Source organism: Xenopus laevis, chromosome 6L, assembly GCF_017654675.1.
Source record: "Xenopus laevis strain J_2021 chromosome 6L, Xenopus_laevis_v10.1, whole genome shotgun sequence".
NCBI classification, from domain to species: domain Eukaryota; kingdom Metazoa; phylum Chordata; class Amphibia; order Anura; family Pipidae; genus Xenopus; species Xenopus laevis.
Window position 1 is genome coordinate 154067865 of NC_054381.1, and position 27203 is coordinate 154095067.

At 39.2% G+C, this 27203-nt stretch overlaps 1 protein-coding gene across 1 annotated transcript in view; it reads left to right on the forward strand.

Annotated features, from left to right (window-relative positions):
- Positions 1-25888, forward strand: part of efr3a.L (EFR3 homolog A L homeolog) — a 120938-nt gene extending 95050 nt beyond the window's left edge. Inside the window, 8 exon segments of the mRNA NM_001094422.1 lie at positions 3948-4079; positions 8270-8337; positions 10309-10436; positions 13275-13363; positions 16771-16816; positions 18143-18246; positions 20138-20187; positions 21714-25888. Coding sequence (NP_001087891.1) covers positions 3948-4079; positions 8270-8337; positions 10309-10436; positions 13275-13363; positions 16771-16816; positions 18143-18246; positions 20138-20187; positions 21714-21819 — 723 coding nt within the window. The 3' untranslated portion in view covers positions 21820-25888.
- Positions 25889-27203: the final 1315 nt, after the last annotated feature.

Below are 27203 nucleotides of genomic sequence, written 5' to 3' on the forward strand. Positions count from 1 at the left end.
CTTCCGCCCCAGCAGCCCATCAACAGGTCAATGGGAAGGTAACCAGATAACAGCTCCCTAGCACAAGATAAGAGCTTTAGCGCACGGGTAGATTCTGGGACATTTAGTCGCCTGGCGATTAATCGCCTCTTCTTCGGGGCGACAATCTCCCCGAACTGCCTTCCACCTGCTAAAATGAAAAATCGTCATGCTGCAATGCACTCGCGGCGCTTCGATTTCCCAAGTTTCCTAGTGAGGCGACTTTGGAAATCAAAGTGCCGCGAGTGCATTGCCGCAGCTGATTTTTTCATTTTAGCAGGGGGAACGCAGTTCGGAGAGATTGTCGCCCCGAACAAGAGGCGATTAGTCGCAGGGAGACTAGATCTCCCCGAATCTGCCTGTGTAGATCTAAGAACAGCACTCAATAGTAAAATCCAGGTCCCACTGAGACACATTCAGTTACATTGAGAAGGAGAAACAACAGCCTGCCAGAAAGCAGTTCCATCCTAAAGTGCTGGCTCTTTCTGAAATCACATGACCAGGCAAAATGACCTGAGATGCACCTACACACCAATATTACAACTAAATACACTTGCTGGTTCAGGAATTACATTTTATATCGTAGAGTGAATTATTTGCAGTGTAAACCGTGTCATTTAAAAATAAAAACGACATCCTAAAAATCATGACCCTTTAAAAAGAAAGAAGGTGAGTCGCATTGGGCTATGTATTTACACTGCCTGTATTTGGCCCTGGGCCCCATCTCCGCTGCCAGTACTCCAGGTGCAAAATACACATTGCTGCACAAAAACAAGGTGATGACATTAAAGCACATTTAAATACTTTTCTGTTATGATCCTGAACCAGTTAATTAATGGGATGTGAGAGTGCTGCCTGTCTCAAGGGCTGAAGCGTTGTCAGTGATGAAACATTTAATTGACTTGGCATCAGTCTGCAGAGAGAAATGTGTTTTTGTCTGTGCTCAGCTCACCCGATGCAATTGGTACTTCCTGATAAACCTCCTTCTCTCTCTCTCTCTCTGTCCTTGTTTGCTCTTCACTTTCAGCATTTTTACCAACAGCGGGTCATGCATTAGAAGGCAAAGGCACACATTCTATCCAACTGACCAGCTCCCGCGTGACAGTATTTCGGCACGGCTGGTTTAAAGGAAAACTGTCATTATAATGGGGGGGAAAAATCGAGTAAACTGTATTGGGAACTATCGCGAAAATTATATAAACTTCATCATACTGAAATAAGAAACTTTCGAAATACAATCAATTAAATATTCTGTATAGTTTCTGAAATAATCAAGTTTATCTTCACTATTCCTCTCTCAGCATCTCTCTTCCTCTCTTCATTCTCTCTTCATGCAGCAGTTGGGTGTCAGATATTCATTGACAGTTAGATCCAATATATCTTATAGGGGGGAGGTCCTTTGTTAGCAAATTTATTATAGGCAGTCTCTTAGGTATGTCATATGCCCAGTACAGAAGAGTTTTATACTAGTAATGTGTGGGTCAGGATTTCCCTAACCCTCCCTCCCTTAGCCCACCCGCATCTGCGCTTCCGGGTTGCTTTTATAGACCCGCCCCGCAGATGATGTCACAAAAGGGGCGAGCAGGCACAGCGTCTATAAAAGATGAAGACGGAAGCCGCCATTTGACGTTGGCGGGAGAGCAGGCAAAGAGCTCAACCCGGGTAAACATGTGGCTCCCGCGGGTATCGGTCGGGCCCGCACATCACTATCTTATACTGTATGTATCAAGTCTGAAGAGCCGTGGGGCTTAGGAAGCTGGGGGGATGGGGAATGGTGATTAGAGTCACTTGGGGAGACTATCAGATCACCCCTCAGTAACTCTACCAGATCACCCCTCAGTAACTCTACCAGATCACCCCTCAGTAACTCTACCAGATCACCCCTCAGTAACTCTACCAGATCACCCCTCCGTAACTCTACCAGATCACCCCTCAGTAACTCTACCAGATCACCCCTCAGTAACTCTACCAGATCACCCCTCAGGAACTCTTAAAGGAGAAGGAAAGGTTAAAACTAAGTAAGCCTTATCAGAAAGGTCCATCTAAATATACCAGTAAACCCCCAAAGTAGTGCTGCTCTGAGTCCCCTGTCAAAAGAAACACTGCATTTCTTTACTTCTATTGTGTACACATGGGCTTCTGTATCAGACTTCCTGCCTTCAGCTTAAACCTCGTTGCCCTGGGCAAGAGCATGCTCAGTTTGCTCCTTTCCCCGACCCCCACCCTTCTCTGCTGTAATCTGAGCCCAGAGCAGGGAGAGACTCAGGCAGGAAGTGATGTCACACCATGTTAATACTGCAGCTCCTATCCTAAACAAACAGAGAGTTTCTAGAGCTTTTTACTCAGGTATGGTAAAACATTCTACAGAATAAATATAGCATTCTAGCTTGCACTATTGCAGCTAATCTATTGGCAATAAAATGCCTCCATAGCTTTCCTTCTCCTTTAACAGTTCCCCCCTCAGGAACTCTGCCAGATCACCCCTCAGTAACTCTACCAGATCACCCCCTCAGGAACTCTACCAGATCACCCCCTCAGTAACTCTACCAGATCACCCCCTCAGTAACTACCAGATCACCCCCTCAGGAACTCTGGCAGATCCCCCCTCAGGAACTCTGGCAGATCCCCCGTCATGAACTCTACCAGATCACCCCCTCAGTAACTCTACCAGATCACCCCCTCAGTAACTCTACCAGATCACCCCCTCAGTAACTCTACCAGATCACCCCCTCAGTAACTCTACCAGATCCCCCCTCAGTAACTCTACCAGATCCCCCCTCAGTAACTCTACCAGATCCCCCCTCAGTAACTCTACCAGATCCCCCCTCAGTAACTCTACCAGATCCCCCCTCAGGAACTCTACCAGATCAGTCCTCAGGAACTCTACCAGATCCCCCCCTCAGGAACTCTACCAGATCCCCCCCTCAGTAACTCTACCAGATCACCCCTCAGTAACTCTACCAGATCACCCCTCAGTAACTCTACCAGATCCCCCCTCAGTAACTCTACCAGATCCCCCCTCAGTAACTCTACCAGATCCCCCCTCAGTAACTCTACCAGATCCCCCCTCAGTAACTCTACCAGATCCCCCCTCAGTAACTCTACCAGATCCCCCCTCAGTAACTCTACCAGATCCCCCCTCAGTAACTCTACCAGATCACCCCTCAGTAACTCAGGCTTTCCTTTTTCTTCAAATCATTTTGTCATCAATAAGCGGCAGATTTTTTTGAGGATTGAGTTGTGTTTTCCACGAAAATTGAATTTTCAAGGTAATTTTTTTTGGTCAGAAATCACATTTTCAGGATAAAAAATATATATATTTTTCAAAATGTATTATACCCCAACCCTGGAATTAGCTTCTATCCTGAAAAAAAAACACACCATCTAAAACCTGTCGAGGTCAGGTAGGAGTCAATGGCAGAGGTCCCTTGAACCATTTGAAGATCTTAATAGCCTTCATGATGTTCCAGTTTTTTCCAGAGCGATCAATTCGAGCGATTCACATTTTTTTCTGCTGAAAACTCGATTCATTCGAGGTTTTCAGGTTGTTAACCCCAAATTTGCTGAATAAAGTTTATTTCATTTGAGTTTTCTCTTACTGCAAGTTGGAGTGATATCACCCTCCTCCCTTCCCCCCCTAGCAGCCCATCAACAGGTCAATGGGAAGGTAACCACTGAAAAGACCCCTTTAGACCCCTTTATCATTATTAATAAACTCCAGAAACATTAACACATCTCTTTCGTATGAAGCAGCCTCTATTTTAGGATTTCATTTCACTGTCTGAAACGGAGCTGTCGCCCTCAATTGTCCTCTATGAGAATCACCCAAAAATGCTCATTATCCAGTACAGGGAGAATCTATTTCTCATGTCTAAAGTCTGAGCAGAAAGGTGGCTGAACGCTTTATTCTTCTTCTGTTTCTTTATCAGGATATAGCGATTACTAATGAAGACAACCTGCAAATGTTCAACCGCTGTGGCATCATGGGAATGGTAGCGGCCTACCTAAACTTCCTCAGCCAGATGATTGCTGTTCCTGCATTCTGCCAGCATGTTAGTAAGGTATGATATGAGGGTGCTGCACCTAGAAAACACACACACAGAGTGACATTCACATCATTTAGCTTTGGTTTTGTTGGAATTCATTTTTGAATGTTTGATGGTTTAGTCCTGCCATGCTTTAAACCCGAGGCCCTGACATAGATGACTGCTCTTACATGAAGTGGGATAGTTAAAAGTAGGATTTTTTAAATGATAGGGGATATATGGTTGTGATACGGCAGACTGTTTTTTTGTTTTTATAAAAGAGAGCTAGGCTTAAAGGGGTTGTTCACCTTTAAATTAACCTTTAGTATGATGTAGAGAAGGATATTCTGAGACAATTTGTTATTGGTTTCTTTTTTTATTATTTGGTGGGTTGTGAGTTATTTAGCTTTTTATTGAGCAGCTCTCCAGAGTGCAGTTTCAGCTTTCTGGTTGCTAGGATACAAATAATCCTAGCAACCATGCATTGGTTTGAATAAGAAACTGGAATATGAGTAGGAGAGGCCTGAATAGAAAGATAAGTAATTAAAAAGTAGCCATAACAATATATTTGTAGCCATACAGAGGACTTGTTTATAGATGGGATCAGTGACCCTTATTTGAAAGCTGGAAAGAGTCAAAGGAAGAAGGCAAATAATTAAAAAAAAGATATAAATAAAAATGAAGACTAATTGAAAAGTTGCTTAGAATTGGCTATTCTATAACATACTAAAAGTTAACTTGAAAGGGGGCCACCCCTTTAAAATTAACTTTTAGTATGATGTAGAGAGGGATATTCCGAGACAATTTGCAATTGGTTTTCATTTTTTATTATGTGTGGGCTTTGAGTTATTTAGCTTTTTATTCAGCAGCTCTCCAGTTTGTAATTTCAGCTGTCTGGTTGCTAGGGTCCAAATTACCCTAACAACCATGCACTGATATGAATAAGAGACTGGAATATGAATGGGAGAGGCCTGAATAGAAAGACCAGTAATAAAAAGTAACAATACATTTGTAGCCTTACAAAGCATTTGTTTTTTTTTAGATGGGGTCAGTGACCCCCATTTGAAAGCTGGAAAGAGTCAGAAGAAAAGGGCAAATAATTCAAAAACTATCAAATATAAAGGACAAAGGCCAATTGAAAAGTTTCTTAGAATTAGCCATTCTATAACAAAAAGAGTTAACTTAGAGGTAAACCACCCTTTAAAGATTTGAGCTTCTGTACCAAAGCCCTTTAGCAGGGACAATCTTTGCCCCTGAAATGCCCCAGTAGCTCCCCATCTTATTTTCTTCAGATTCCCAGCAAGTTCTCTGGGCTGTTGTCACTTACCTGAGCTAAGGGACCAACAGTATCCAGCAAATGTATAATATAATATACATGTCACCATACATTGATAATAATTACCTCTGCATTCTGTATTACAATTTTCATCCTTGTAACATCGGCTTCAATGAAAGAAGAACCTTAATCTTTGCTTGATCATTTCTGATGATACATAAGCTTAGTTTCTCAACAGCAGATCACACTGAGCATGTGCAGTGCCACTGACACACATGGCCTAACAAGATCCAAGAGTCTAGATCATTATTGTTATAGGGCTGCTGAGCCGCTGGACTGTTACAGTAAGTTCAGTATATAAAATACAGAATTTGCAGCCATTGTAAAGGAGAAGGAAAGGCTACAATTAAGTAAGCTTTATCAGAAAGGTCTATATAAATACACCAGTAAACCCTCAAAGTAATGCTGCTCTGAGTCCTCTGTCAAAAGAAACACCACATTTCTTTCCTTCTATTGTGTACTCATGGGCTTCTGTATCCGACTTCATGTTTTCAGCTTAAACCTCCAGGGCTTGGGCTTGAGCATGCTCAGTTTGCTCCACTCTCCCTCCCTGCTGTAATCTCAGCTCAGAGCTATGAGTGAGCAGGGAGAGACTCAGGCAGGAAGTGATGTCACACCAAGCTAATATGGCAGCTCCTATCCTAGACAAATGGAGAGCTTCTAGAGCTGTTTACTCAGGTATGGTAAAGCATTCTTCAGAATAAATATAGTCTTATAGCTTGCACTATTGTGGCTAATCTATTGGCAATAAACTGCTTCGTAGCTTTACGCCTCCTTTAAGCTATAGTTCTCCCTTAGTAGCAATTGCTGAACAGGATTCCTCCCTTTCTGCCCCTTCTTTGCACACTGTTTGATTTGGACAGACCGCACAACACAATTCCAGAATCTACAGTAAACCTCCTGCAAGAATGCCAAGAAAAAAAACTTTTCTGGCACATAGTTATGATGGATTTTTCTGGGTGATTTCTCAGTTGATGTCATTTCGGCAGGCAGATCAATAGGCCTTTCAGTGGTAGCTAAAGGAGCTGTCTGTCTAAAAGTACTGATATAATATGGCTTTGAACCTTTGTTCTTTAAGCCTTGCTTCTTCCCCCTTGAAGTTCTACATTCTTTTTCACCTTTATACAACTCCAAACTTCCACTAGAACAAAATATATGTATTTCTCTTTTCCAAAATATAACAAAGGGAAATCACTACTCATGTCAGAGTTTTAAAAAGTTTTTGCCATTTATTTGATGTATGTTTTTGCTTTTTTTTTTTATTCCTTTTTGTTTAATTGCAAAGCATCATAAAGGAGACGGGGAATGTCTTTTGGAGTTATTCACTATACTATATAGGATCCATTATCCAGAAAGCTCTGAATTATGGAAAGGCTGTCTCCCATCCATATACTCCATTTTATCCAAATAATCCAAATTTTTAAAAATGATTTAATTTTCCCTGGAATAATAAAACAGTAGCTTGTACTTGATCCCAACTAAGATATAATTAATCCTTATTGGAAGCAAAACCAGCCTATTGGGTTTATTTAATGTTTATATGATTTTCTAGTAGACTTAAAGGTAACTTTTAGTATGTTATAGAATGACCAATTCTAAGCAACTTTTCAGTTGGTCTTCATTATTTATTTTTTATAGATTTATAATTATTTGCCTTTTTCTTATATGACACTTTCCAAGTTTTCAAATGGGGGTCACTGACCCCATCTGAAAACAAATGCTCTGTAAGGCTACAAATGTATTGTTATTGCTACTTTTTATTACTCATCTTTCTATTCCGGGCTCTCCTATTCATATTCCAGTCTCTTATTTAAATCAATGTATGGTTGCTAGGGGAATTTGGATCCTAATGCTGAAATTGTAGAGCTGCTGAATAAAAAGCTAAATAAGTCAAAAACCTAAATAATACAACCAATAGCAAATTGTCTCAGAATATCACTCCCTACATCATACTAAAAGTTAACTCAAAGGTGAACAACCCCTTAAAGACATGAAGATCCAAATTACGGAAAGATCCCTAATTCGAAAACCCTTAAGTCCTGAGCATTCTGGATAACAGGTCCCATACCTGTATTGAATTTGGGGGCAAAATTGGAAGATGATGTTGATCATGATGTCATTTAAAAGGTCATTGTGAGCTGTATGGGGCCCTAAGAATCACACCCTTAATGCAATGGTACGAGATCTGCTATCCAGAATGCTTGGGACATGGGGTTTTCGGGATTACCGATCTTAATACCTTAAGGCTACTAGAAAATCATGTAAAATTAAATAAACCCAATAGGCTGACTTTGTTTCCAATAAGGATTAAGTATATCTTAGTCAGGATCACGTACAAGCTACTGTTTTATTGTAATGACGAAAAAGGTAATAGTTCTTAATAATTTGGATTGATTTAATGGAGTCTTCTTGGATAACGGAAATGATTTCAGAAAAACGGATGCCATGCCAGTATAATAATCTGTCTTCACATGCAACCCACCCATGTTATATACCTTTCTCATCTACCCTCACCTCTCCCAGTCTTCCAGCTTAGCCCATCCCTTATCAGCCTCCCACCAACACTCAACCGCCTTCAAGCCAACCCTAGACGTCCTCTGAATCTTTCCTATTTTTTCCCATTTGCCTTTAACAATATCCTTCCTTTAGATTATCCTCCCAAATCACAGCAACATATCAGGTGAGCACACACCATGCAAATTCCAAGCTGAAATCTTCTCCACCATCAATGTTTATTTGTTGTATAGCTACTAAGATAACCTGTAGATCAGTGGGTAGCTCATGTATAATTCAGGACAGTGTTGTTTCTATTTTATTTTTTATTTTACAAATAAAAAACATTATTACTGTATCATGATTTAAAAAAAACTGATTTGAGTTTGTCTTCCAGGTCATAGAAACAAGGAATATGGACGCAACCTATTTCTTGCCAGAAGTAATTTTCAGAGATAAATGTAGGTAAGTGAATCGATGTGGCCTTTTCCTTAAGGTGAAACTCTTCGTCTTATTTTCATTATTTGGGGAGATTATTACTTCCAATTTGTCTCAAATGGAAATACTTAACCACCAACTCTAGTTATTTCTGATATTTCTATATTTGAACAATTGTCTTCACATGCAACCCACCCATGTTATATACCTTTCTCATCTACCCTCACCTCGCCCAGACTTCTCGCTTAGCCCATCCCTTATCAGCCTCCCACCAACCCTCAACCATCTTCAAGTCATCCCTAGACGTCCTCTGAATCTTTCCTATTTTTGCCTTTAACAATATCCTTTAGATTATCTTCCCAAATCACAGCAACATATCAGGTGAGCACACACCATGCAAATTCCAAGCTGAAATCTTCTCCACCATCAATGTTTATTTGTTGTATAGCTACTAAGATTACTCCAGGGGAGTTTTTAGGAAACCATGAAAAAAAATGTGTAACCCTGTACATAAAAGAAAACTAAAAAGTTTTTGATGATGTTATATTGGTATTTTAATTTTCAAAGCATTTTAAGAGCAAGTAATAGCAAAAATAGTAAAATGCAACGGCGCACCCAGCCCAAAAATATTTGTTTGAATATCAACCTTTAAGAAATCACATCTTCTAAAGCTTTCACGCAAGATTAGACATTTAAAGCCTAAGGGAAAAGATGTTCTGCAAATTAGGAAAATAATACTGGTAGCAAATGACTTGGCCACAAAATAGCCCCTGGGGCACTGTTATCATTGAAACATCATGGGGAAGACTTCATATGAATGCATTATGTCTTGCGTTGCCTGTATCTGTTTATAAGATGTAAAGTAGGAATCTGCAGGGGGAAAAAGGCTTCACTGGGATTATCATAACCAGTATAGCCAATGCCCATACCCAGTAAGAGTATAACAGTACAGTTATGGGATTTGCTATTCGGAAAGCTCAAATTAAGGCAAGGCAGTCTCCCATAGACTCCATTTTATCCAAACTATTCAAATTTTTAAAAATGATTTCCTTTTTCTCAGTAGCTTTTACTTGATCCCAACTAAGAATAATTAATCCTTATTCAAAGAAAAACCAGCCTATTGGGTTTATTTAATGTTTCTATGATTTTCTAGTAGGCTTAAAGGTGAAGGAAAGGTTAAAATTAAGTAAACTTTATCAGAAAGGTCTTTATAAATACACCAGTAAACCCTCAAAGTAATGCTGCTCTGAGTCCTCTGTCAAAAGAATCACCACATTTCTTTCCTTCTATTGTGTACTCATGGGCTTCTGTATCAGACTTCCTTCTTTCTGCTTAAACCTCCTTGCCCCGGGCGTGAGCATGCTCAGTTTGCTCCCCCCCGCTGTAATCGGAGCCCAGAGCTATAAGTGAGCAGGGAGAGACTCGGGCAGGAAGTGATGTCACACCAAGCTAATATGGCAGCTGCTGTCCTACACAAACAGAGCTTCTAGAGCTTTTTACTCAGGTATGGTTAAACATTCTACAGAATAAATATAGCGTTCTAGCTTGCACTATTGCAGCTAGTCTATTGGCAATAAAATGCCTCCGTAGCTTTCCTTCTCCTTTAAGGTATGAAGATCCATGTTACGGAAAGATCTGTTATCCAGAAAAGCCCAGGTCCCATGCATTGTGAGCTCGTTCTGTGTAATACCAGTAAAACAGGAGGTACAGATATGGATCTGTGATCGGAAATCTGGTCAGATAAGAGGTGTGAAGCCGGCTACACTTGGGACCATACAATTTCTCTATACCCAGATATGTGATCATTTGAACCTGAAAAACAAACCTGAGCAGATGTTAGTCTATTTGGTCTAAAGACCAGCCGTGCTCAAAGGATTGCCACTAGAGCCCTACCAAAAAACATCATGTTGTAGGCATTATGTTATTATGAGTTTATTCAGGTTTTTTGTATCCTGTATAATGTATAATTCAATCAACCCATAATCTCCTCTTTAACAGTCTTCCAAAATCTCTGGAGAAACATGAGAAAAATCAGATTTTCCTGACCAACAAGATAGCAGAGTCCCTTGGTGGCAGTGGGTATAACGTGGAAAAGTTATCAATGCCCTACGTGCCCCAAGTTACAGGTAAGCCTAGAACATTTAGTCCCTTGTTCAAATGTTGTGTTATAAGCTGTAGGTTGTTTCATAATGGTAGACTTTTGGGATGGGGCCAGACGATATGGAGAATCTGCTGGCCGGCTACTCCCTTTCTCTGCTCCTGCTCTGCCTGCAAAAGGGAAGCAGCAGGGATCAAATTCTCCACCTGCATTTCTCCACAGGCCAAGGTCCGCAATCGTCTGCTCCTAGCCTTACTGAGATCCCAAGTAATCAAAAAGATTGACTGACAGAGGTATATCGACGATGTCTCTTATTTCGCCCCAAAGAATCTTGTCCGCATTCCTGCTGAAAATAATGGATATCAAAGAGGTTGAGAAGTAATTTGTGTTATATTGGATAAAAAATAAATGGCTGACTTGGGACACATTTTTGAATTGTATCAAAGTCATATGGGAATAAAAGATCTCCTTTGAAGTTTTCGAAACAGTCAAAATTGGAGAAATTGGTAATTGTTTTTCCAAAGGTCACAAACAAAACAGAGGACGGGGTTGGGGGGATGAATAAAAGCCAAGAACAAGGAAACAAAGGTACATTAGAAAAGAACAGTAGAGAGAGAGTAGAGTAGCAAATGGCTGCAGAATCAGTAGCTTTTTCTTATGGGCTGCCGGAACCTGAACAGCATGGAAGCTATTTTGTGTTACAGTCATGACATACCACAGTCATTTTAGAACAAAGTGCTTCGGACTGATGAGACAAAAATTGAGTTATTTGGTCATAACAAAAAGCACTTTGCATGGAGGAAGAAGAACACTGCATTCCAAGAAAAACACCTGCTACTTACTGTCACATTTGGTGGAGGTCGCATCATGCTGTGGGGCTGTGTGGCTAGTTCAGGGACTACTGGGGCCCTTGTTAAAGTCGAGAGTCGGATAAATTCAACCCAATATCAACAAATTCTTCAGGATAATGTTCAAGCATCGGTCACAAAGTCACGCAGGAGTTGGATATTACTCTTAACTTGCAGTACAGCAGTAAAGAGTGAGTGACGTTTATCAGAGCACAAGTCACATGACTGAGCGCAGCTGGGAAACTGACAATATGTCTACCTCCATGTCAGATTTCAAAATTAAATATAAAAAAATCAGTTTGCACTTTTGAAAAATGGATATCCGTGCAGAATTCTGCTGGAGCAGCATTATTAACTGATGCGTTTAGGAAAAAAAAAACATGTTTTCCCATGACAGTATCCCTTTAATATGCAATGTAATGAAGAAGGGATAGTTCCTTGTTAATTTTCGGTTGTAATACCTGAATACCATTGTATTATCCCTCTGTGTCACTTTTTCTCCTGGAAAAAAGTTTCTTTTCTTCTTCATCTTCCTTCTGTTCTTCCTACCTTAGCCCTGTTTCCATCAGTCAAAAAAAAACGTAAAAGCAGACGTAAGTCCAAAGGTAAAACTGTAGTGTCCAGCTGTGCCTTGATGTGCCATATGCTGATATGTCCTAGGCTGGTATAGTATCCCACAATGCATAGCATTCCCTTGGTACCCTGTGTAGATCTCCTGCTAGAATGGAATTCTCAGAATGTATGTCTTTGCCTTTATGTAGTAAGATTATAATAATATAGTAATACCATTCTCTTGTAGATTTGGTGCCTAGAAAGTTTCTGGAGTTAATTAGTAGTGATGGGCGAATTTCTCCCGTTTCGATTCGCAAAAACTTAGCGAATTTCCCACAAAAATTGTGAAATCGGAAAGTTCACGAAAAAATCCTGAAATTCGAACGGTTTCAAGAAAAAATCATGCAGTTCGAACGATTTCACGGAAAAATCGAGCAATTCGAATGTTTTCACTAAAATTAAGCAATTTGAAACGTTTTCACGTAAAAATCGAGCAATTCAAACGTTGTCACTAAAAAAATCGAGCAATTCGAAAGTTTTCACGGAAAAATCTAGCAATTGGAATGTTTTCACTGAAAAATCTAGCAATTGGAATGTTTTCACTGAAAAATCTAGCAATTCGAATGTTTTCACTGAAAAATCTAGCAATTTGAAAGTTTTCACGAAAAAATCGAGCAATTCGAAAATTTTCACAGAAAAATAGCAATTCGAATGTTTTCACTCAAAAATCAAGCAATTTGAACGTTTTCAAGAAAAAATCGAGCAATTCGAAAGTTTTCACGAAAAAAATCGCGTAAACCGGAAATTGACGCGAACTGCAGAAATTCGCTGAGAATTCGTGTCAGCCGAATTTATTCACCCATCACTATTCATTAGAATCTCTGCACTATTATATGATGGTTTCATAGGTCACATATTGGGTTGTACATGTCAGTAAATATTGTCCAATCCGTTGGGGTTTGTGTTGACCATACATACTCCCCCCCCCTCCCCCCGTTGTTTTAATTAAATTAAGATACTGTTAGTTTATTTTCACACAAAATAGTGCAAACGACCGTTTATAAAATGATCCCTCCCACTTAAAGAGTCTGAACTCCCCCTAATCTGTAATCCTGAGACACAGGAGACGTCTGAGTAAAGCAAAGGAGAAGGTACCAATGAAGGGAGAGGGAGCTAAAGAGGTCAGACGGATATTCTCATTAACCACATTTATTATATATATATATATATATATATATATATATATATATATATATATATATATATATATACACAATGTTTTTCAGTACTGAATGATGCATCGATTCTGTTTCCCCTGCAGAACATAGAGCAATATAACGGTTCTGTTGCGCCTCCGTTATAGATTTGGCTGTAGATAAAGTTTTACCGTATTAGTCAGATGTTACTTCAGCTCCTCGTGGGCATTTGTGTTGTGGTTGGGAATTAATTGGATGTCTCTGCTTTAGATGAAGACCGACTCTCCAGAAGAAAGAGCATTGTGGATACTATTTCTATCCAAGTGGATATTCTGAGTGGGAGCAACACGGAGGACAAGGTACCATAGACTTGCAAACTATTTCTGTTTAGGAACATTTTGGGGCAGCTTTGAGTTGTTTTCCATGAAAATTAGAGTTTTTGAGTAGATTTTTGGGTTAAAAAAAAAATTAAGGTTTTTCTTTTTTTTTTTTTCAACTGTATTATACCCTGACCCTGGAAATAGCTTGAATCCGAAAATACACCATGTAAAACCTGTCGAGGTCACGTAGAGTCAATGACAGAGGTCCCTTGAACCATTTGAAGATGTTCATAGATGTTCAAAGGTTTTGACCAAAAACTCGATCAATTCGATCGTTTTGAGTATTTTCCCCGCCGCAAACTCAATCAATTCCAGCTTTCAGGTTGTTAACCATGAACTCACTGGTTCAAGTTTTTCCCATTTCAGTTTCTTTTTAAATTAGAAACTATTCGAGTTGTGAGTTCATTCGAGTTCATATGATGTATATAAAACTCTTAAAATTCAACCTTTGATAAATAACCCCCTTTATGACTGCTATTATTATTGTGTTTCCCATAAAAACATTCGTTAGTAACTATATAGGTGCTCCCAGAGGAGCTCCAGCACCTTCTTGTGAATGACAGCTGCTGATTGGTCGCTGTAGGTTACTGTAACTTGAGCAAACATTATACCTGCCATTCAATTCCTACTGTATCCCTTCACCCACAAGCTGAGACCTTCCTAAGTACAGATGGATCCTGATAAGGCCGAAGTCATTAATAAGTGACATTCTGCTCAGTGTAGCCAAGAATCCATTCAGCAGCCACAAACTATTTACAGGAGCCAATCAAAAAATAACCTTATTTTAATGTAACTTGCCTTTAACATACAGTATATTCAGATTTCCCCAACATAGGATTGATATTGCAGAACCCTTGTTTTAATCGCCTGGAAAGGCAATGAGAAAAAGATTTACAACCCCTTAAAGGAGAACTAAAGCTTAACAAAGAAGTAGGCTAGAAATGTTGTACATTATATTTTAGGGGTACTGTTCCAACCCAAGGCGACCACTGCCCTTTAGCAGTAAAGATCTGTGTCTCCAAAGATGCCCCAGTAGCTCCCCATCTTCTTTTCTGCTGATTCACTGCACATGCTCTGTGCTGCTGTCACTTACTGAGCTTAGGGACCCACTCACAATATACAGTACACATAGAATAGATATGTCACAATATAAGGCTGATTAGTAATTAATACAGATAATTATTACATGCGGTCTTCATCAGAATTGAGTAATCAGCCTTATAGCATCAGCTTCAACGACATTATATTTAGGAATGCACCGAATCCAGGATTCGGTTTGGGATTCGGCCAGGATTTGGCCTTTTTCAGCAGGATTCCGATTCAGCGAAATCTTTGTGGCCGAACCAAATCCAATCCTAATTTGCATATGCAAATTATGGGTGTGGAGGACAATCGTGTGACTTTTTGTCACAAAACAAGGACGACAATCCACCAGCATTACCACCCACAGGGACATCGTCAATTTACTAACCAGCGCCAATTTGCTAGTGAAAGAGAGAGGAGCTAGCGCTCTATTGCCAAGCGACAATTCGCGAATGGACGTTACTCAGCAAATACACAAAAATTCGGATTTTGCTGAACTTTTACCTCTTTCGCCAGACTTGCCTTCCCCAGCTCAGACCAAGTGAAGTGAATTGGAGTGCATAGATCTTCCTCAATCTTCTGTCACTTGCATCATATTCTTTAGTGGAAAAATCATCAAAGTTCAAAAAACGTTGGCGACTTTCCGTTTTTTCAGAGTGATGGCCTGCAAAAGTCCTTAAAAAAAATTTGGGGTAACCGGGTTCCGCCTTCATTTTCTGACATATGGAACATAAACTATACAGTGAGCTCATGTGTAGGGCATTATAACAAGTCTATTGTCTTTATTAAGGTTCCCTGGACTTGTGAAATGAACAGTTTAAATGTAAACTATTTGCTCATACAACTTTAAATTTCCAGCCATATGCAAATTGACCTAAGCATAAAACCTCTAGGGAATTTTCGCTAGGCAGAAATGAACGCTGGCGCATCTTCACTATCAAATGCTCACATTGCCGAAGTAACGATCGCGAAAAGTCGCCAGTGTTCGGCGCCCATGATGAAACTCCACATTTTAGTGAATTAGCGTAGTCTAAGCAAATTTTTGCCTGGAGAAGTGTAGCAATGGGTTTGAAGTGGTCGCTGGTGACTTTTCACCGGTTAGTAAATCTGCCCCTTAAGGTGGCCATAGATGCAAAGATCTGCTCGTTTGGCGATGTTGCCAAACGAGCGGATCTTTCCCAGATATGCCATTAACAGGCATGGCTATATCGGGGTAATCTGATTGTTCGGCCGTATGGCCAAACGATCAGATTACGATGTGCCACGAGCTCCGGCGGGATCGGGTCAAAATCAAACCTGACCAAAAGACCGATCTCCGCCGGACGAAAGATGTCGGCACACGCCACACACGATCCGAAAATCATACGAATCCTCAAATCGTACGATCGGATCTGTGTGTCTATGGCCACCTTTAGTGTTAGCAATCCAGAGCACACTGAGCATGTGCAGCGCCACTGACACACAAACAACGGCCTTCCAAGATGGTGAGCTGCTGGGGACAAAGGCTCTGGGCTGCTACAGTAAGTTCAGGATATAAAACTCAGCATTTCTAGCCATTTTTAAGGAAATCCGTATCCACTGCAGGTAAATGTCTTCCAGAGCCGGCAATGTAATGGTCCAACTGAACAATTTCAGACTGTAATGTAGGTAACCTGCAGCCCATCAGTATCACATAGACCTGAATTGTCACAGTCTGTGCATCCTTGAGCTGAAAGCAGTACTAAGTTACAGGACGCATAGACCGTGGTGTGTGGCTCCATTCTGGAACAAAAAGAAAAGAAAAAAAATAATAGTATCATTTACAAGGTGGTCTCCTACCAGGGTAACCCTCAGTCCAAGGGTTTGCCGATCAATTTTGCAAAATATAGGAAATGAGGAAACATGGGAAGAGACCATCCAATAGCGAAGCAGTAGCCAAAATATTTATAAAATCAAAAATACTTCATTATGACATGCACAAGGCTTATGCATGTCCTAATAAAGTCTTTTTAATTTTATAAATATTTTGGCTACCGCTTCACTATATTTGAATTTGCTAAGTAAGGGGACACTCGTAATAAAAAAGGCAAATGCTTGATGCCAGAGCTTACAGTCTAATAACTGCCACAGGCATAGATGACATTTCCACCTGAAGCCAATAGACCAGGGTGGTCTTTTTTTTTTTTTTTCTTTTTAGTCCATTATATATTTTTTCCATATTCTCTATAACTGTTACTGTATCTGAGGTTCCCCATTGCTGCCTGACATAGAGGTTTAGTATTGGGCGCATTGAACTCCTGTCCTACTTTGCTCTCTTATTGCAGGTTAACACAGAAGAAATCACATTTGAATCACTGAAAAAGGCAATAGGTAAGAAAATGTATTGATTTAAAGGAGAACTAAAGCCTAGCTAAAGAAGTAGTTAGAAATGTTGTACATGATGTTTTGTGCTTCTGTACCAGCCCAAGGCAACCACAGTCCTTTAGCAGTAAAGATCTGTGTCTCCAAAGATGCCCCAGTAGCTCCCCATCTTCTTTTCTGCTGATTCACTGCACGTGCTCTGTGCTGCTGTCACTTACTGAGCTTAGGGACCCACTTACAATATACAGTACACATAGAATAGAAATGTCACAATATAAGGCTGATTAGTTATTAATACACATAATTACTACATGGCAGCACAGAAACCAGTGCAATTAGCATCAGAATTTAATAATCAGCAAACCTGTAGCATCAGCTTATATTATAGACACACCTCATTTTCTAATGGATAATTAGTGACGAGCCCTAAGCTTAAGGGATACTGTCATGGGGAAAAAACATTTTTTCAAAATAAATCAGTTAATAGCGCTGCTCCAGCAGAATTATGCACTGAAATCCATTTCTCAAAAGAGCAAACAGATTTATTTATATTCAGTTTTAAAATTTGACATGGGGCTAGACATTTTGTCAGTTTCCCAGCTGCCCCAAGTCATGTGACTTGTGCTCTGATAAACTTCAATCACTCTTTACTGCTGTACTGCAAGTTGGAGTGATATCACCCCCCCCCCAGCAGCCAAACAAAATAAAAATAGAAAGGTAACCAGATAACAGCTCCCTAACACAAGATAACAGCTGACTGGTAGATCTAAGAACAGCACTCAATAGTAAAAACCCATGTCCCACTGAGACACATTCAGTTACATTGAGAAGGAAAAACAGCAGCCTGCCAGAAAGCATTTCTCTCCTAAAGTGCAGGCACAAGTCACATGACCAGGGGCAGCTGGGAAATTGACAAAATGTCTAGCCCCATGTCAGATTTCAAAACTGAATATAAAAAAATCTGTTTGCTCTTTTGAGAAATGGATTTCAGTGCAGAATTCTGCTGGAGCAGCACTATTAACTGTTGTGTTTTGAAAAAAATTTTTTTCCCATGACAGTATCCCTTTAACTTCTCAACAGCTGCTCAGAGCCCACTGAGCATGTGAGTGTCACAGACACTTTCCAAGATGGTGACCCCCTGTGACAAGTTTGAAGTCCTGGATCATTGCTGCTATTGACAAGCTCAAACTTTAGCCTCGTGCAATAAGTTCACTATATAAGACATTTTTAGCCAGATTCATTTTTAGGGTTTAGTTCTCCTTTAAAGTGCTGACATGGGGGATGTTGGATGGCCAATGTTTTACTGCTGCAAATTCATATTGCTCCTCTCCCCAGACAATACTGGAATGGAAGAGCAAGAGAAAGAGAAGAGGCGACTTGTCATTGAAAAGTTCCAGAAAGCTCCATTTGAAGAAATTGCTGCTCAGTGTGAATCCAAAGTGAGTGATGTGTTTATTGGTGCACTGATATGTTGCATTGACTTTTATATATATATAAAATACAAAAGGTCCGCACTCTCAGGACTTACTTGAAAATAAAAAATGTTTTATTAAAAGACTAACGTTTTCGGCCTCTCCGAGGCCTTTCTCAAAGTAAAGAAAAATACATAATGAATGTCTTAAATACTAAAAGATGGCGGGAAGAGTAAATTGGCTGACCAATCATAGACATCATCGAGTCATTGAATAGTTAAATACAATTATACATCTGTGCTTACACAAATCTAAGACTATAGCTGTTAAAACAATCCCAATTAAGTTAAACCCCCCTCTATTACGTTCTTAGAAGGTTAAAAAGGATTAAAAACAATACTAAGTAACAATCACTTCCTATTAGGTGTTAATCTCAAATTAAACTTTCTACGTTACATAGTATCAAAAACATGAGTAGGTGAAAGATCTGAAATAAGTTACCCTCATATATGCTAATAATAATCAGATCTATAACATGTCAAGTAAACTATTATGTGGTTCACAGGCCAGGATCCGTATCCATATATGGTGACTTTAATTAGGATGTGTAGTTTGTGTGTAAGGTTACCAATAGTCCTGTATTTGACCAGAAATCCACAGTTCAGCACCTACTAATAATACTCAAGAGCCACACACATCCTTTAAATGATATCCTTATAATATACAAGAGCCATGAATATCCTGTAAATTATATCCTTATAAACAGTGAGTTCTGATGTCATCAGTTATAAACGGTGAGTTCTGATGTCATTTCTCTCACGACTCACTGAAACGTGTGTATTATAATAAATAAAGTACCCCCTGTTGCAAAATATGAGGATTTTAGAAGTTACCTCGGAGTTCCATGACCTGTATAAAAACACTCAGCCTTGTGTTTTTATATGGTCATGAAAATCCTCGGTAACTTTTAGTATCCTTATAATTTATAAGAGGGGGTACTTTATTCACTGTATAATATACAAGAGCCATGAATATCCTGTAAATGATATCTTTATAAACGGTGAGCAGTGATGTCATTTCTGTCACATGACTCACTGAAACGTGTGTATTATAATAAATAAAGTACCCCCAGTTGCAAAATATGAGGATATTAGAAGTCACCTCAGAGTTCCATGACCTGTTTAAAAACATTCGGCCTTCAGCCTCGTACTTTTATATGGTCATGAAACTCCTCGGTGACTTATAATATCCTTATAATACACACAAGCCATGAATATCTTGTAAATTATATCCTTATAAACGGTGAGTTCTGATGTCATCAGTTATAAACGGTGAGTTCTGATGTCATTTCTGTCACATGACTCCCTGAAACGTGTGTATTATAATAAATAAAGTACCCCCAGTTGCAAAATATGAGGATATTAGAAGTTACCTCGGAGTTCCATGACCTGTAATATGGTCATGAAACTCCTCGGTAACTTATTATAATTTACAAGAGGGGGTACTTTATTCACTATATATTTTACAAGAAGGGGTACTTTATCACTATACAAACTGTGCTTGTGATGTAATTTCTGTCTTATGACACCGACAGCTGTGCATTTTTAATAAATAAAATACCCCCACCTCCCTGTTGTAAAATATGATGAAATTGTAAATCACCTGGGGATAATTTATTCACTGTATAATAAACATGATCCATGACTAACCTGCAAAATAGATCCTCACTTGGTGATGTCATCCGTTATCATCATAAGGATACGAGATTTCAGTTTGACCTCATCCATTTATATAGTAGTCATGGGGCTCCTCGTGGCTTCTAATATCTCACAGAAGTGATTGCATGTAACAAAGGGGGCACGTTACGTTTGCTGCCTTTATATAACCTGTGACAATAACATTCTGTCTTTGCTTGCAGGCTAATCTGCTTCATGATAAATTAGCACAGATACTGGAGCTGACAATAAGGTAAAGCATTTAAAATAAATATTTTAATGATTAAATACTAATTAGCAATGTCACAATTGAAGGCATAGAATTGTTTAGCCCATGTTAGACCCAGAGCATCTTTTCACCTACTTGGTCGTCTTCTCTGTAAGATCTCATGATGTGTAACATGCAGGTAAATTAGCTCTCATCTGGATGCAGAGGTTTTGGGGGTTGGGATGGAAGATTTAAAGAGGACAGGACCAGGACAGAGGTTCTTCACGTTGACTTACTCGGGTTGCCGCACACGCTCCAATTTAAAGGGGGATGAAAACTTAATATAAGCTTCATCATACTGAAATAAGAAACTTTCTAAATACAATCAATTAAATATTCTGCATCGTTTCTGGAGTAATCACGTTTATCTTCACGATTCCTCTCTCAGCATCTGTTTCTCTTCATTCTGTCTTCATGCAGCAGTTGGGTGTCAGATATTTATTGACAGTTAGATCCAATAGGGGGGCCCCTTTCCTAGCAGATGTATTAGAGCTCACTCAAATAACTGATTCCAGTACAAACAAAATCCAACAAAATAACTGCCTTTTGCACAAATCCTGCATGTAGAGAGACATGATTTCTGCTGATTTTAACAGAGTGAGCTCTAATACATCTTCTATGCAAAAATAGCCCACCTATAAGATATATTGGATCTAACTGTCAATGAATAACTGACACTCAACTGCTGCATGAAGAGAGAATGAAGAGAAACAGATGCTGAGAGAGGAATAGTGAAGATAAACTTGATTATTTCAGAAATGGTACAGAATACTTAATTGATTGTATTTAGAAAACTTCTTATTTGAGTATGCTGAAGGGAATATTACATTTTCACGATAGTTCCCCTTTAAAATCGTGCCCAGCATTAATGCTTTTGAACTGCGTCACCATAAAGAGGAATATGTAGTATTTTTACACGTTCTCTTTATTACCCTAAAAGGAGCAGCAGTAAAAAGCCGGTATGGCTGCTAGAAACTGGCAGAGGAGCACAGCGTTGCTCTTTGTTGTAGTTACTACAAAGTTTGGGTTACCGAGCTATAATGCAGTGGTTCCCAAACTGAGGCTGGCCCCCATGGAGGCACCTGGAGAAGCAGCAGGGGGCTCACCCTGAAGGTCCGTGAGTGTGAGATTTGCTCTTCTAGATACTCCTGGAATCTTAGCTCAGAGGTCAAACTGAGTGGGATTTAGGGTTATAAATGTTTGCAACTGTGACTGATAGATATAATTTTACATCATAAATGAGCTAATGAGGCTTAGGTTTGAACTCCAAGGGGGGCCTGGACCAAAAAAGTCCAATAACCACTGCTCTAGTGAGAGACGAGACAGAATGTAGCCCAGAATGTCTATTGATAACCCCATCTGTGTCCTGTACTTGATTTGCTTCTGTTTAAAGCAGGTTACCAGATTGGCTGATATGTTTATTTGGTTTAAGAATTTAATAGTTTGCTCTGATTGTTAAGGAACTTTTTCTGATATATGCCATTTTTTTGTCTCAACTTTTCCTTTTTTAGACCTCCTCCAAGCCCTTCAGGAACATTAACCATGACTGCAGGGCATGCTCAGTACCAATCTGTCCCTGTGTATGAAATGAAGTTCCCAGACCTTTGCGTGTATTAAATGCATATAATAATCTCTCAATTCATATTACACTTCAGATTGACTGTGATTATAAGTGTTACACCACCAAAGGCACATATAGGGAAATCTTTGCTCAGAGGAAATGGGGGAACCAAGTTCATGATACCAAAATTCCATCCTTCAAAGAAAGTCTTTGTTTTGTTTTATGATCTGGTCTAAAGTGATAATTTTATCTTGACTGTGACAGATATGTAAGGAAAATGTGGGGGTAAATACTGAGTATATTTAATATGAGCTCTGCAAAGGCATCTCCAAAACCCCTTCATTCCAGTGCCCTTGTGTGTTTTTATATACTGTAATTCATATTACATCAGTTCCATCAGTTTTTGTGTGTATATACAACATGGAAATACAGCTTCTCAGAAAGCATATGCTGTTAAAGGACCAGTAACACCAAAAAAATTTAAGTAAAAAAACATTGAAACCCCCTTTAGTAACACCTCCTCCATTCTGCACAAAGTTAAATATTTGAATGCTTTATTCAAAAATAACTTAGGTCAATATGGCGACATGCTCTTTGCTACAGCTTAAGTGCATGCTCCACATCTCCTAAAACCGCCTGCATTATCCTTCAGCGTGATTTGTTTCCGTACTGCCATCAGTGAAGGCAGCACCCGGGTCATCCATAAATCTTCTAAGGACAACAGAAAACCTGTATCATTGCGCTGACTCCTTCACTGATGCAGCTCGTACAGAAATAAATTGTATCAAGGACATAAGGAGATAAGCTTGTTGGGCTGGGAGATGTGGAGCGTGCACGTTGAATTTAGAAGAGAGCATGGCGCCATATCGCCGTATTTGTGAAGACCGGAAGCAGAATTTCAGCATGGTATTTTTAAATAAAGCATTAAAAATGGGTAACTTTCTTCAGCATTGTAGTATTAGTGGAGGTGACTACAACGGATTTTTTATTTAAACATTTTTGATGTTACTGATCCTTTAAGGGAGGAAAGTCACCAAAAAAAAGGCCAAAAAAAGGGTCTGAAACACCTTTTCTGTATTTCATCTTTTTTTTTTACCAAAATATAGCTTAAAGATTTGTCTCCACATGGCTACATAATTGTCACAGTAACTAATAAGCTCCATGATGCTGACTTCTAACACACCTGATATTGAATTTCCCATTGCTGTAGAGATTTCTCCTATACATATTTTTGTGAAACAAACAAGGGAAAGTAATAATGGGTGCGAAGTTTGATCCAAATCCTACCCTATTTTTAAATCCACAATGTGGCACCAAGAACTCCCCAGAACCCATTTTCTGGATGATCACACTTTTTGTTTTTGGTGGGACAGTTACCATAATATTCTTGGCCATACTAACTTTTGATGGGTAGGAAGTTGTGACGCTCTCTGCTTGTATGGGGGAATGTGGGCAGGAGCCTGATTTCCAGGATGTCTTCGTTAGTCAGCCTATGAAGTTCCGTTGGCAGTACCACCATTCTTAGTCTTCAACCAAGAACTTGTGAAGCAAGGTCATGGGTATAACATAGTGTGTTTTTCGATGGTGTTGGTATCATTAATGTGTTAAAAAATAAGAAAATCAGGGGGGATTTTTATGCCTTCAATATTACCACTAGGTATTGGGGCTCAGCAGGTATAAGGGTGACTGTTATTGCTCAAGAGAAATTAGTCATGTCGGTAACCCAGATACCTACAGAGCAGTCAGATGGGTGACTGTTACCTATTGTCCTCTATGTCTGCTGTGTCCCATTAGAGGCAAATCATTGTATCCCTTTGTACCCTGGGAATAAAATAGTTAACCTAGTTATAATATCTTCCAGTCACTTTATGCTGTTATCGTTGATTTGAACTTTTGCACTAATAACTGTGTATAATACATCTACTTTTCCAAAAACTATCATTTTTGATATTGTAAATAGTTCAGCATGTTCCAGTCCAGTTTCATTGTGACGTTTTTTGGTTTTCACATAAGTATCCATAGTCTTTCAACCAAAATATATATCCACAAAATATCCACAGGACTTGCTTTGGCTGGGGTATATTTCTGTAAATCAGGGTATCTCACCAGTCAAGTGCTTTCTAGAGATGCTGGGAGTTAAAGTACATGTTCAGTAAGAGGGCTCGTGATGGATATCTCAGTTTTATTAAATAAATCTTTTATCCTTTATTCTGTAAATAATTGGGTAAATGATTATTTGTCCTTTATAGTGGTCGTCAGCTGAAGCCACAAATCTTTATTGAACCTAAATTCCAATGTTGGGTTCTTGTGTGTCCAACAAAATGTTACTTACAGGTTTTGGAAGTTGCTGAAATTAGTTCACTAGAGGGTTCTAGTTTGCATATTATTATTATTTTAAGGGAAGATGACCATGTCTGAAGACCAAAGGGTCATCTACTATATGTCCCTCTTGTAAGGGAAGATGGTCAGATATAAAGACCAAAGGGTCATCTACTATACATCCCTCTTCTTCTAAGGGAAGATGGGCAGATCTGAAGACTAAAGGGTAATTTACAGTACATGCCTCTTCGTCTAAGGGAAGATGGTCAGATCTGAAGACCAAGGGGTCATCTACTATACATGCCTCTTCTTCTAAGGGAAGGTGGTCAGATCTGAAGACCAAGGGGCCATCTACTATACATGCCTCTTCTTCCAAGGGAAGATGGTCAGATCTGAAGACCAAAGGGTCTTCTACCAGGGGAGATGGTGAGATCCGAAGACCATAATATCACAGTGTACAGATTTCTTTTCTAAGGGATACTAGTCAGATATTCAGAGACTGTAAGTGTCACAAGTTGAAGAACCCAGTTCTTAGATTAAGAGGTCAGAACTAAAAGGTTTTGTTCATAGAAACCATAAGTATCATCTGTGGAACCTTGTATGCACTTGAATTGAACAAATATGTTATGTATTGACTTCTGCAGTATCAAGAAAACCGAACCACTGTGTTTCATTGAATGTACTTCAGGTGATGAGATTAATCAAGGAGACTGCAATAATGTTAGTTTACAAGCTTTACTAGCCTATCTGTGTTGATAGTTCTGCTGCTGAAACATATCGCGTTATGCTGGTGCAGTTGGTCGTCTTGATGTGTTTGTGTTTTCCTCTGCAGTGCTCGGTGCTTTTTGGGTCTTTTTCCTACTAGCAGTAGTGATTGTAAACATCCGCTTCTCACCAGGGGTCGCCAGTGCATGGTTCCGGAGTGACCCATAATGCTGTTTGTCCGTTGGTTCAAATCACTGAAAGTTTTGTTCAATATTTAAAAGTAGGAGGGATCAAACCACTCCCTATGACATTGTATTTGTTGTATTCCTGTATGTTTAGCCGAGTAATACTGTGCTTAAATGAAGTTCTCGCTCTATAGTATTAATGTGCAATATATTTTCTCTTGTTCGCTATACCGCAATGCAAAATGTGTTGACATCTTTGCTTTACATGCACGCCTTGCGGCCGGCGTCACATCGTTATTTTTACACTTGAAATTTTAGCTCTAAAGAAATAGATTTAAATTATCTCTGCTTCTTCATACGTTATAAAGGTTAAAATCTTATCACATAAATATATTTTGTATAAGAAAAGCTTGAAAGCCTCTATAGAGTATATAGTTATTTACTATTAAAAAACTTGCGTTCCTTTCATCTTAAAAACTGATCCCTTTAGCTCCACTGAAACATTTCATTTCTTAAATGGATGAAAAAATATAGGAAAGGCAGGATTCTGTTAACAAAGGTTACTGAAAATGATGTTTTTTGGCTTTTAGATTCAAGGCAGAAATGACTTTGTTGTTTTTTATTATTTAGAACCTGGTGTAAAGGTTTATTGATTTTTATTAAAAAGCATCAACCTAATTTAAAGTTTTATTAAAGTTTATTCACAAGAGGTTTTATTTCAGTTCATTTAATGGGTTTTATTTACAAATGATATTCCTATAAAAATACTTTGCCCAATATTGTCTTAAAGTTGCTTTTTTTGTTTGCGGAGTTTTTTTTTATGTGGCAGTTTGTATATGTTGAAGTCTGTGTTGGCAGTATCGATATATGTTCAGGTTCTCTGCATAATGTACAATAAAACAATGGCTAACACTCACTAAGTTGTTTGTTTGTTCATTTTGAAACCAAAACGTATGGACACCATAAAATATCTAAAAGTTGTTGCCGCCGTTTCTCTGCAATTCACGTGCCTAAAGGGACACTACAAAAATATTGATTTTCTTGTGGAACGGTTGGCGATACGCGATGTAATTTAGGCCACGTGCCCTGTGGATGATGCTGGAATATGCTATTGAATAATCATGAACATCATGAAGGCTATTAACATCTTCAATGGTTCAATGAAGCTCTGCCATTGACTCTTACCTGACCTCGACAGGTTTTAGATGGTGTATTTTCGGATTTAGTCGGGGTATAATAAATCTCGAACAATTCAATATTTATTTTAACCAGAAAAAGTGACTTTTGACCCAAAAAACAAATCTCAAACAACTCGAACCTTAATAAATACCCCCCCCTTACTCTCCTGCCAGAACATGACTCCATCCCTCCAGTTTGAAATTGATCCTTAAACTTTAGCCTGACCCCTGCTTGTGATGTCGGTGCACAAACTCGGTTTCTCAATCAATAGTTGGAGGTACAAGTTCAGATATGGCAGCAGAGTAGAGCTAAAGTTTGTTCTGAAATGCCAACTCATAAGAGCAGTGGGCAAAATCTTTTATGACCCAATTACCTGCTTTAGACACTACTCTAGTTGTTCTTACTTGGGTCCACTCAAGAATGCCTTTTATTTACTTTTTTCTAAGGAACTCTTACTTGTAGCTCTTCAGACTGCTTACCCAAATCTTTGCTGCTTCCATGAACCCGCTTCAAACACCTTCTAAAATGCATTTGTTAGACAGACAGACAGATAAACAAACAGGGATAGCCGACCCAGCTTCTGTTGTATCATGAGTAGAAGCACCTACTGGGAATTCCTTGGGGATGACTGATGCACATGTTTAAAATATATTTACTGAAGCGCATCACTGTCCCTGAAATATGACCAGTCCTGTGCTGAGAATGGAGACATTTGGGTAAATTCCCTAAAGGGCGATTTTTCGCCAGCGACCGCTTCGCCACACTTCGCCAGGCTCAAGTGCGTTACCAATATGCTAATTCACTAAAATGTGAAGTTACATCTCAGCAGCCGAACGCTGGCAAATGTTCGGCTGTGCGATCATTTCATAGCGAAGTTTCGCTAGCGTTTATTTCTGCCTAGCGAAATTCCATTAGTACTCTTACGCATAGGTGAATTTGAATGGGGCGGGTATATAAAAGTCATAAGGACGTCTTTATTAGAGATGTTGGTGCAAATGCTTTAAGTGGCCACTTTTTATTACAAATGTCCAAGGAACCATAATAAAGACATA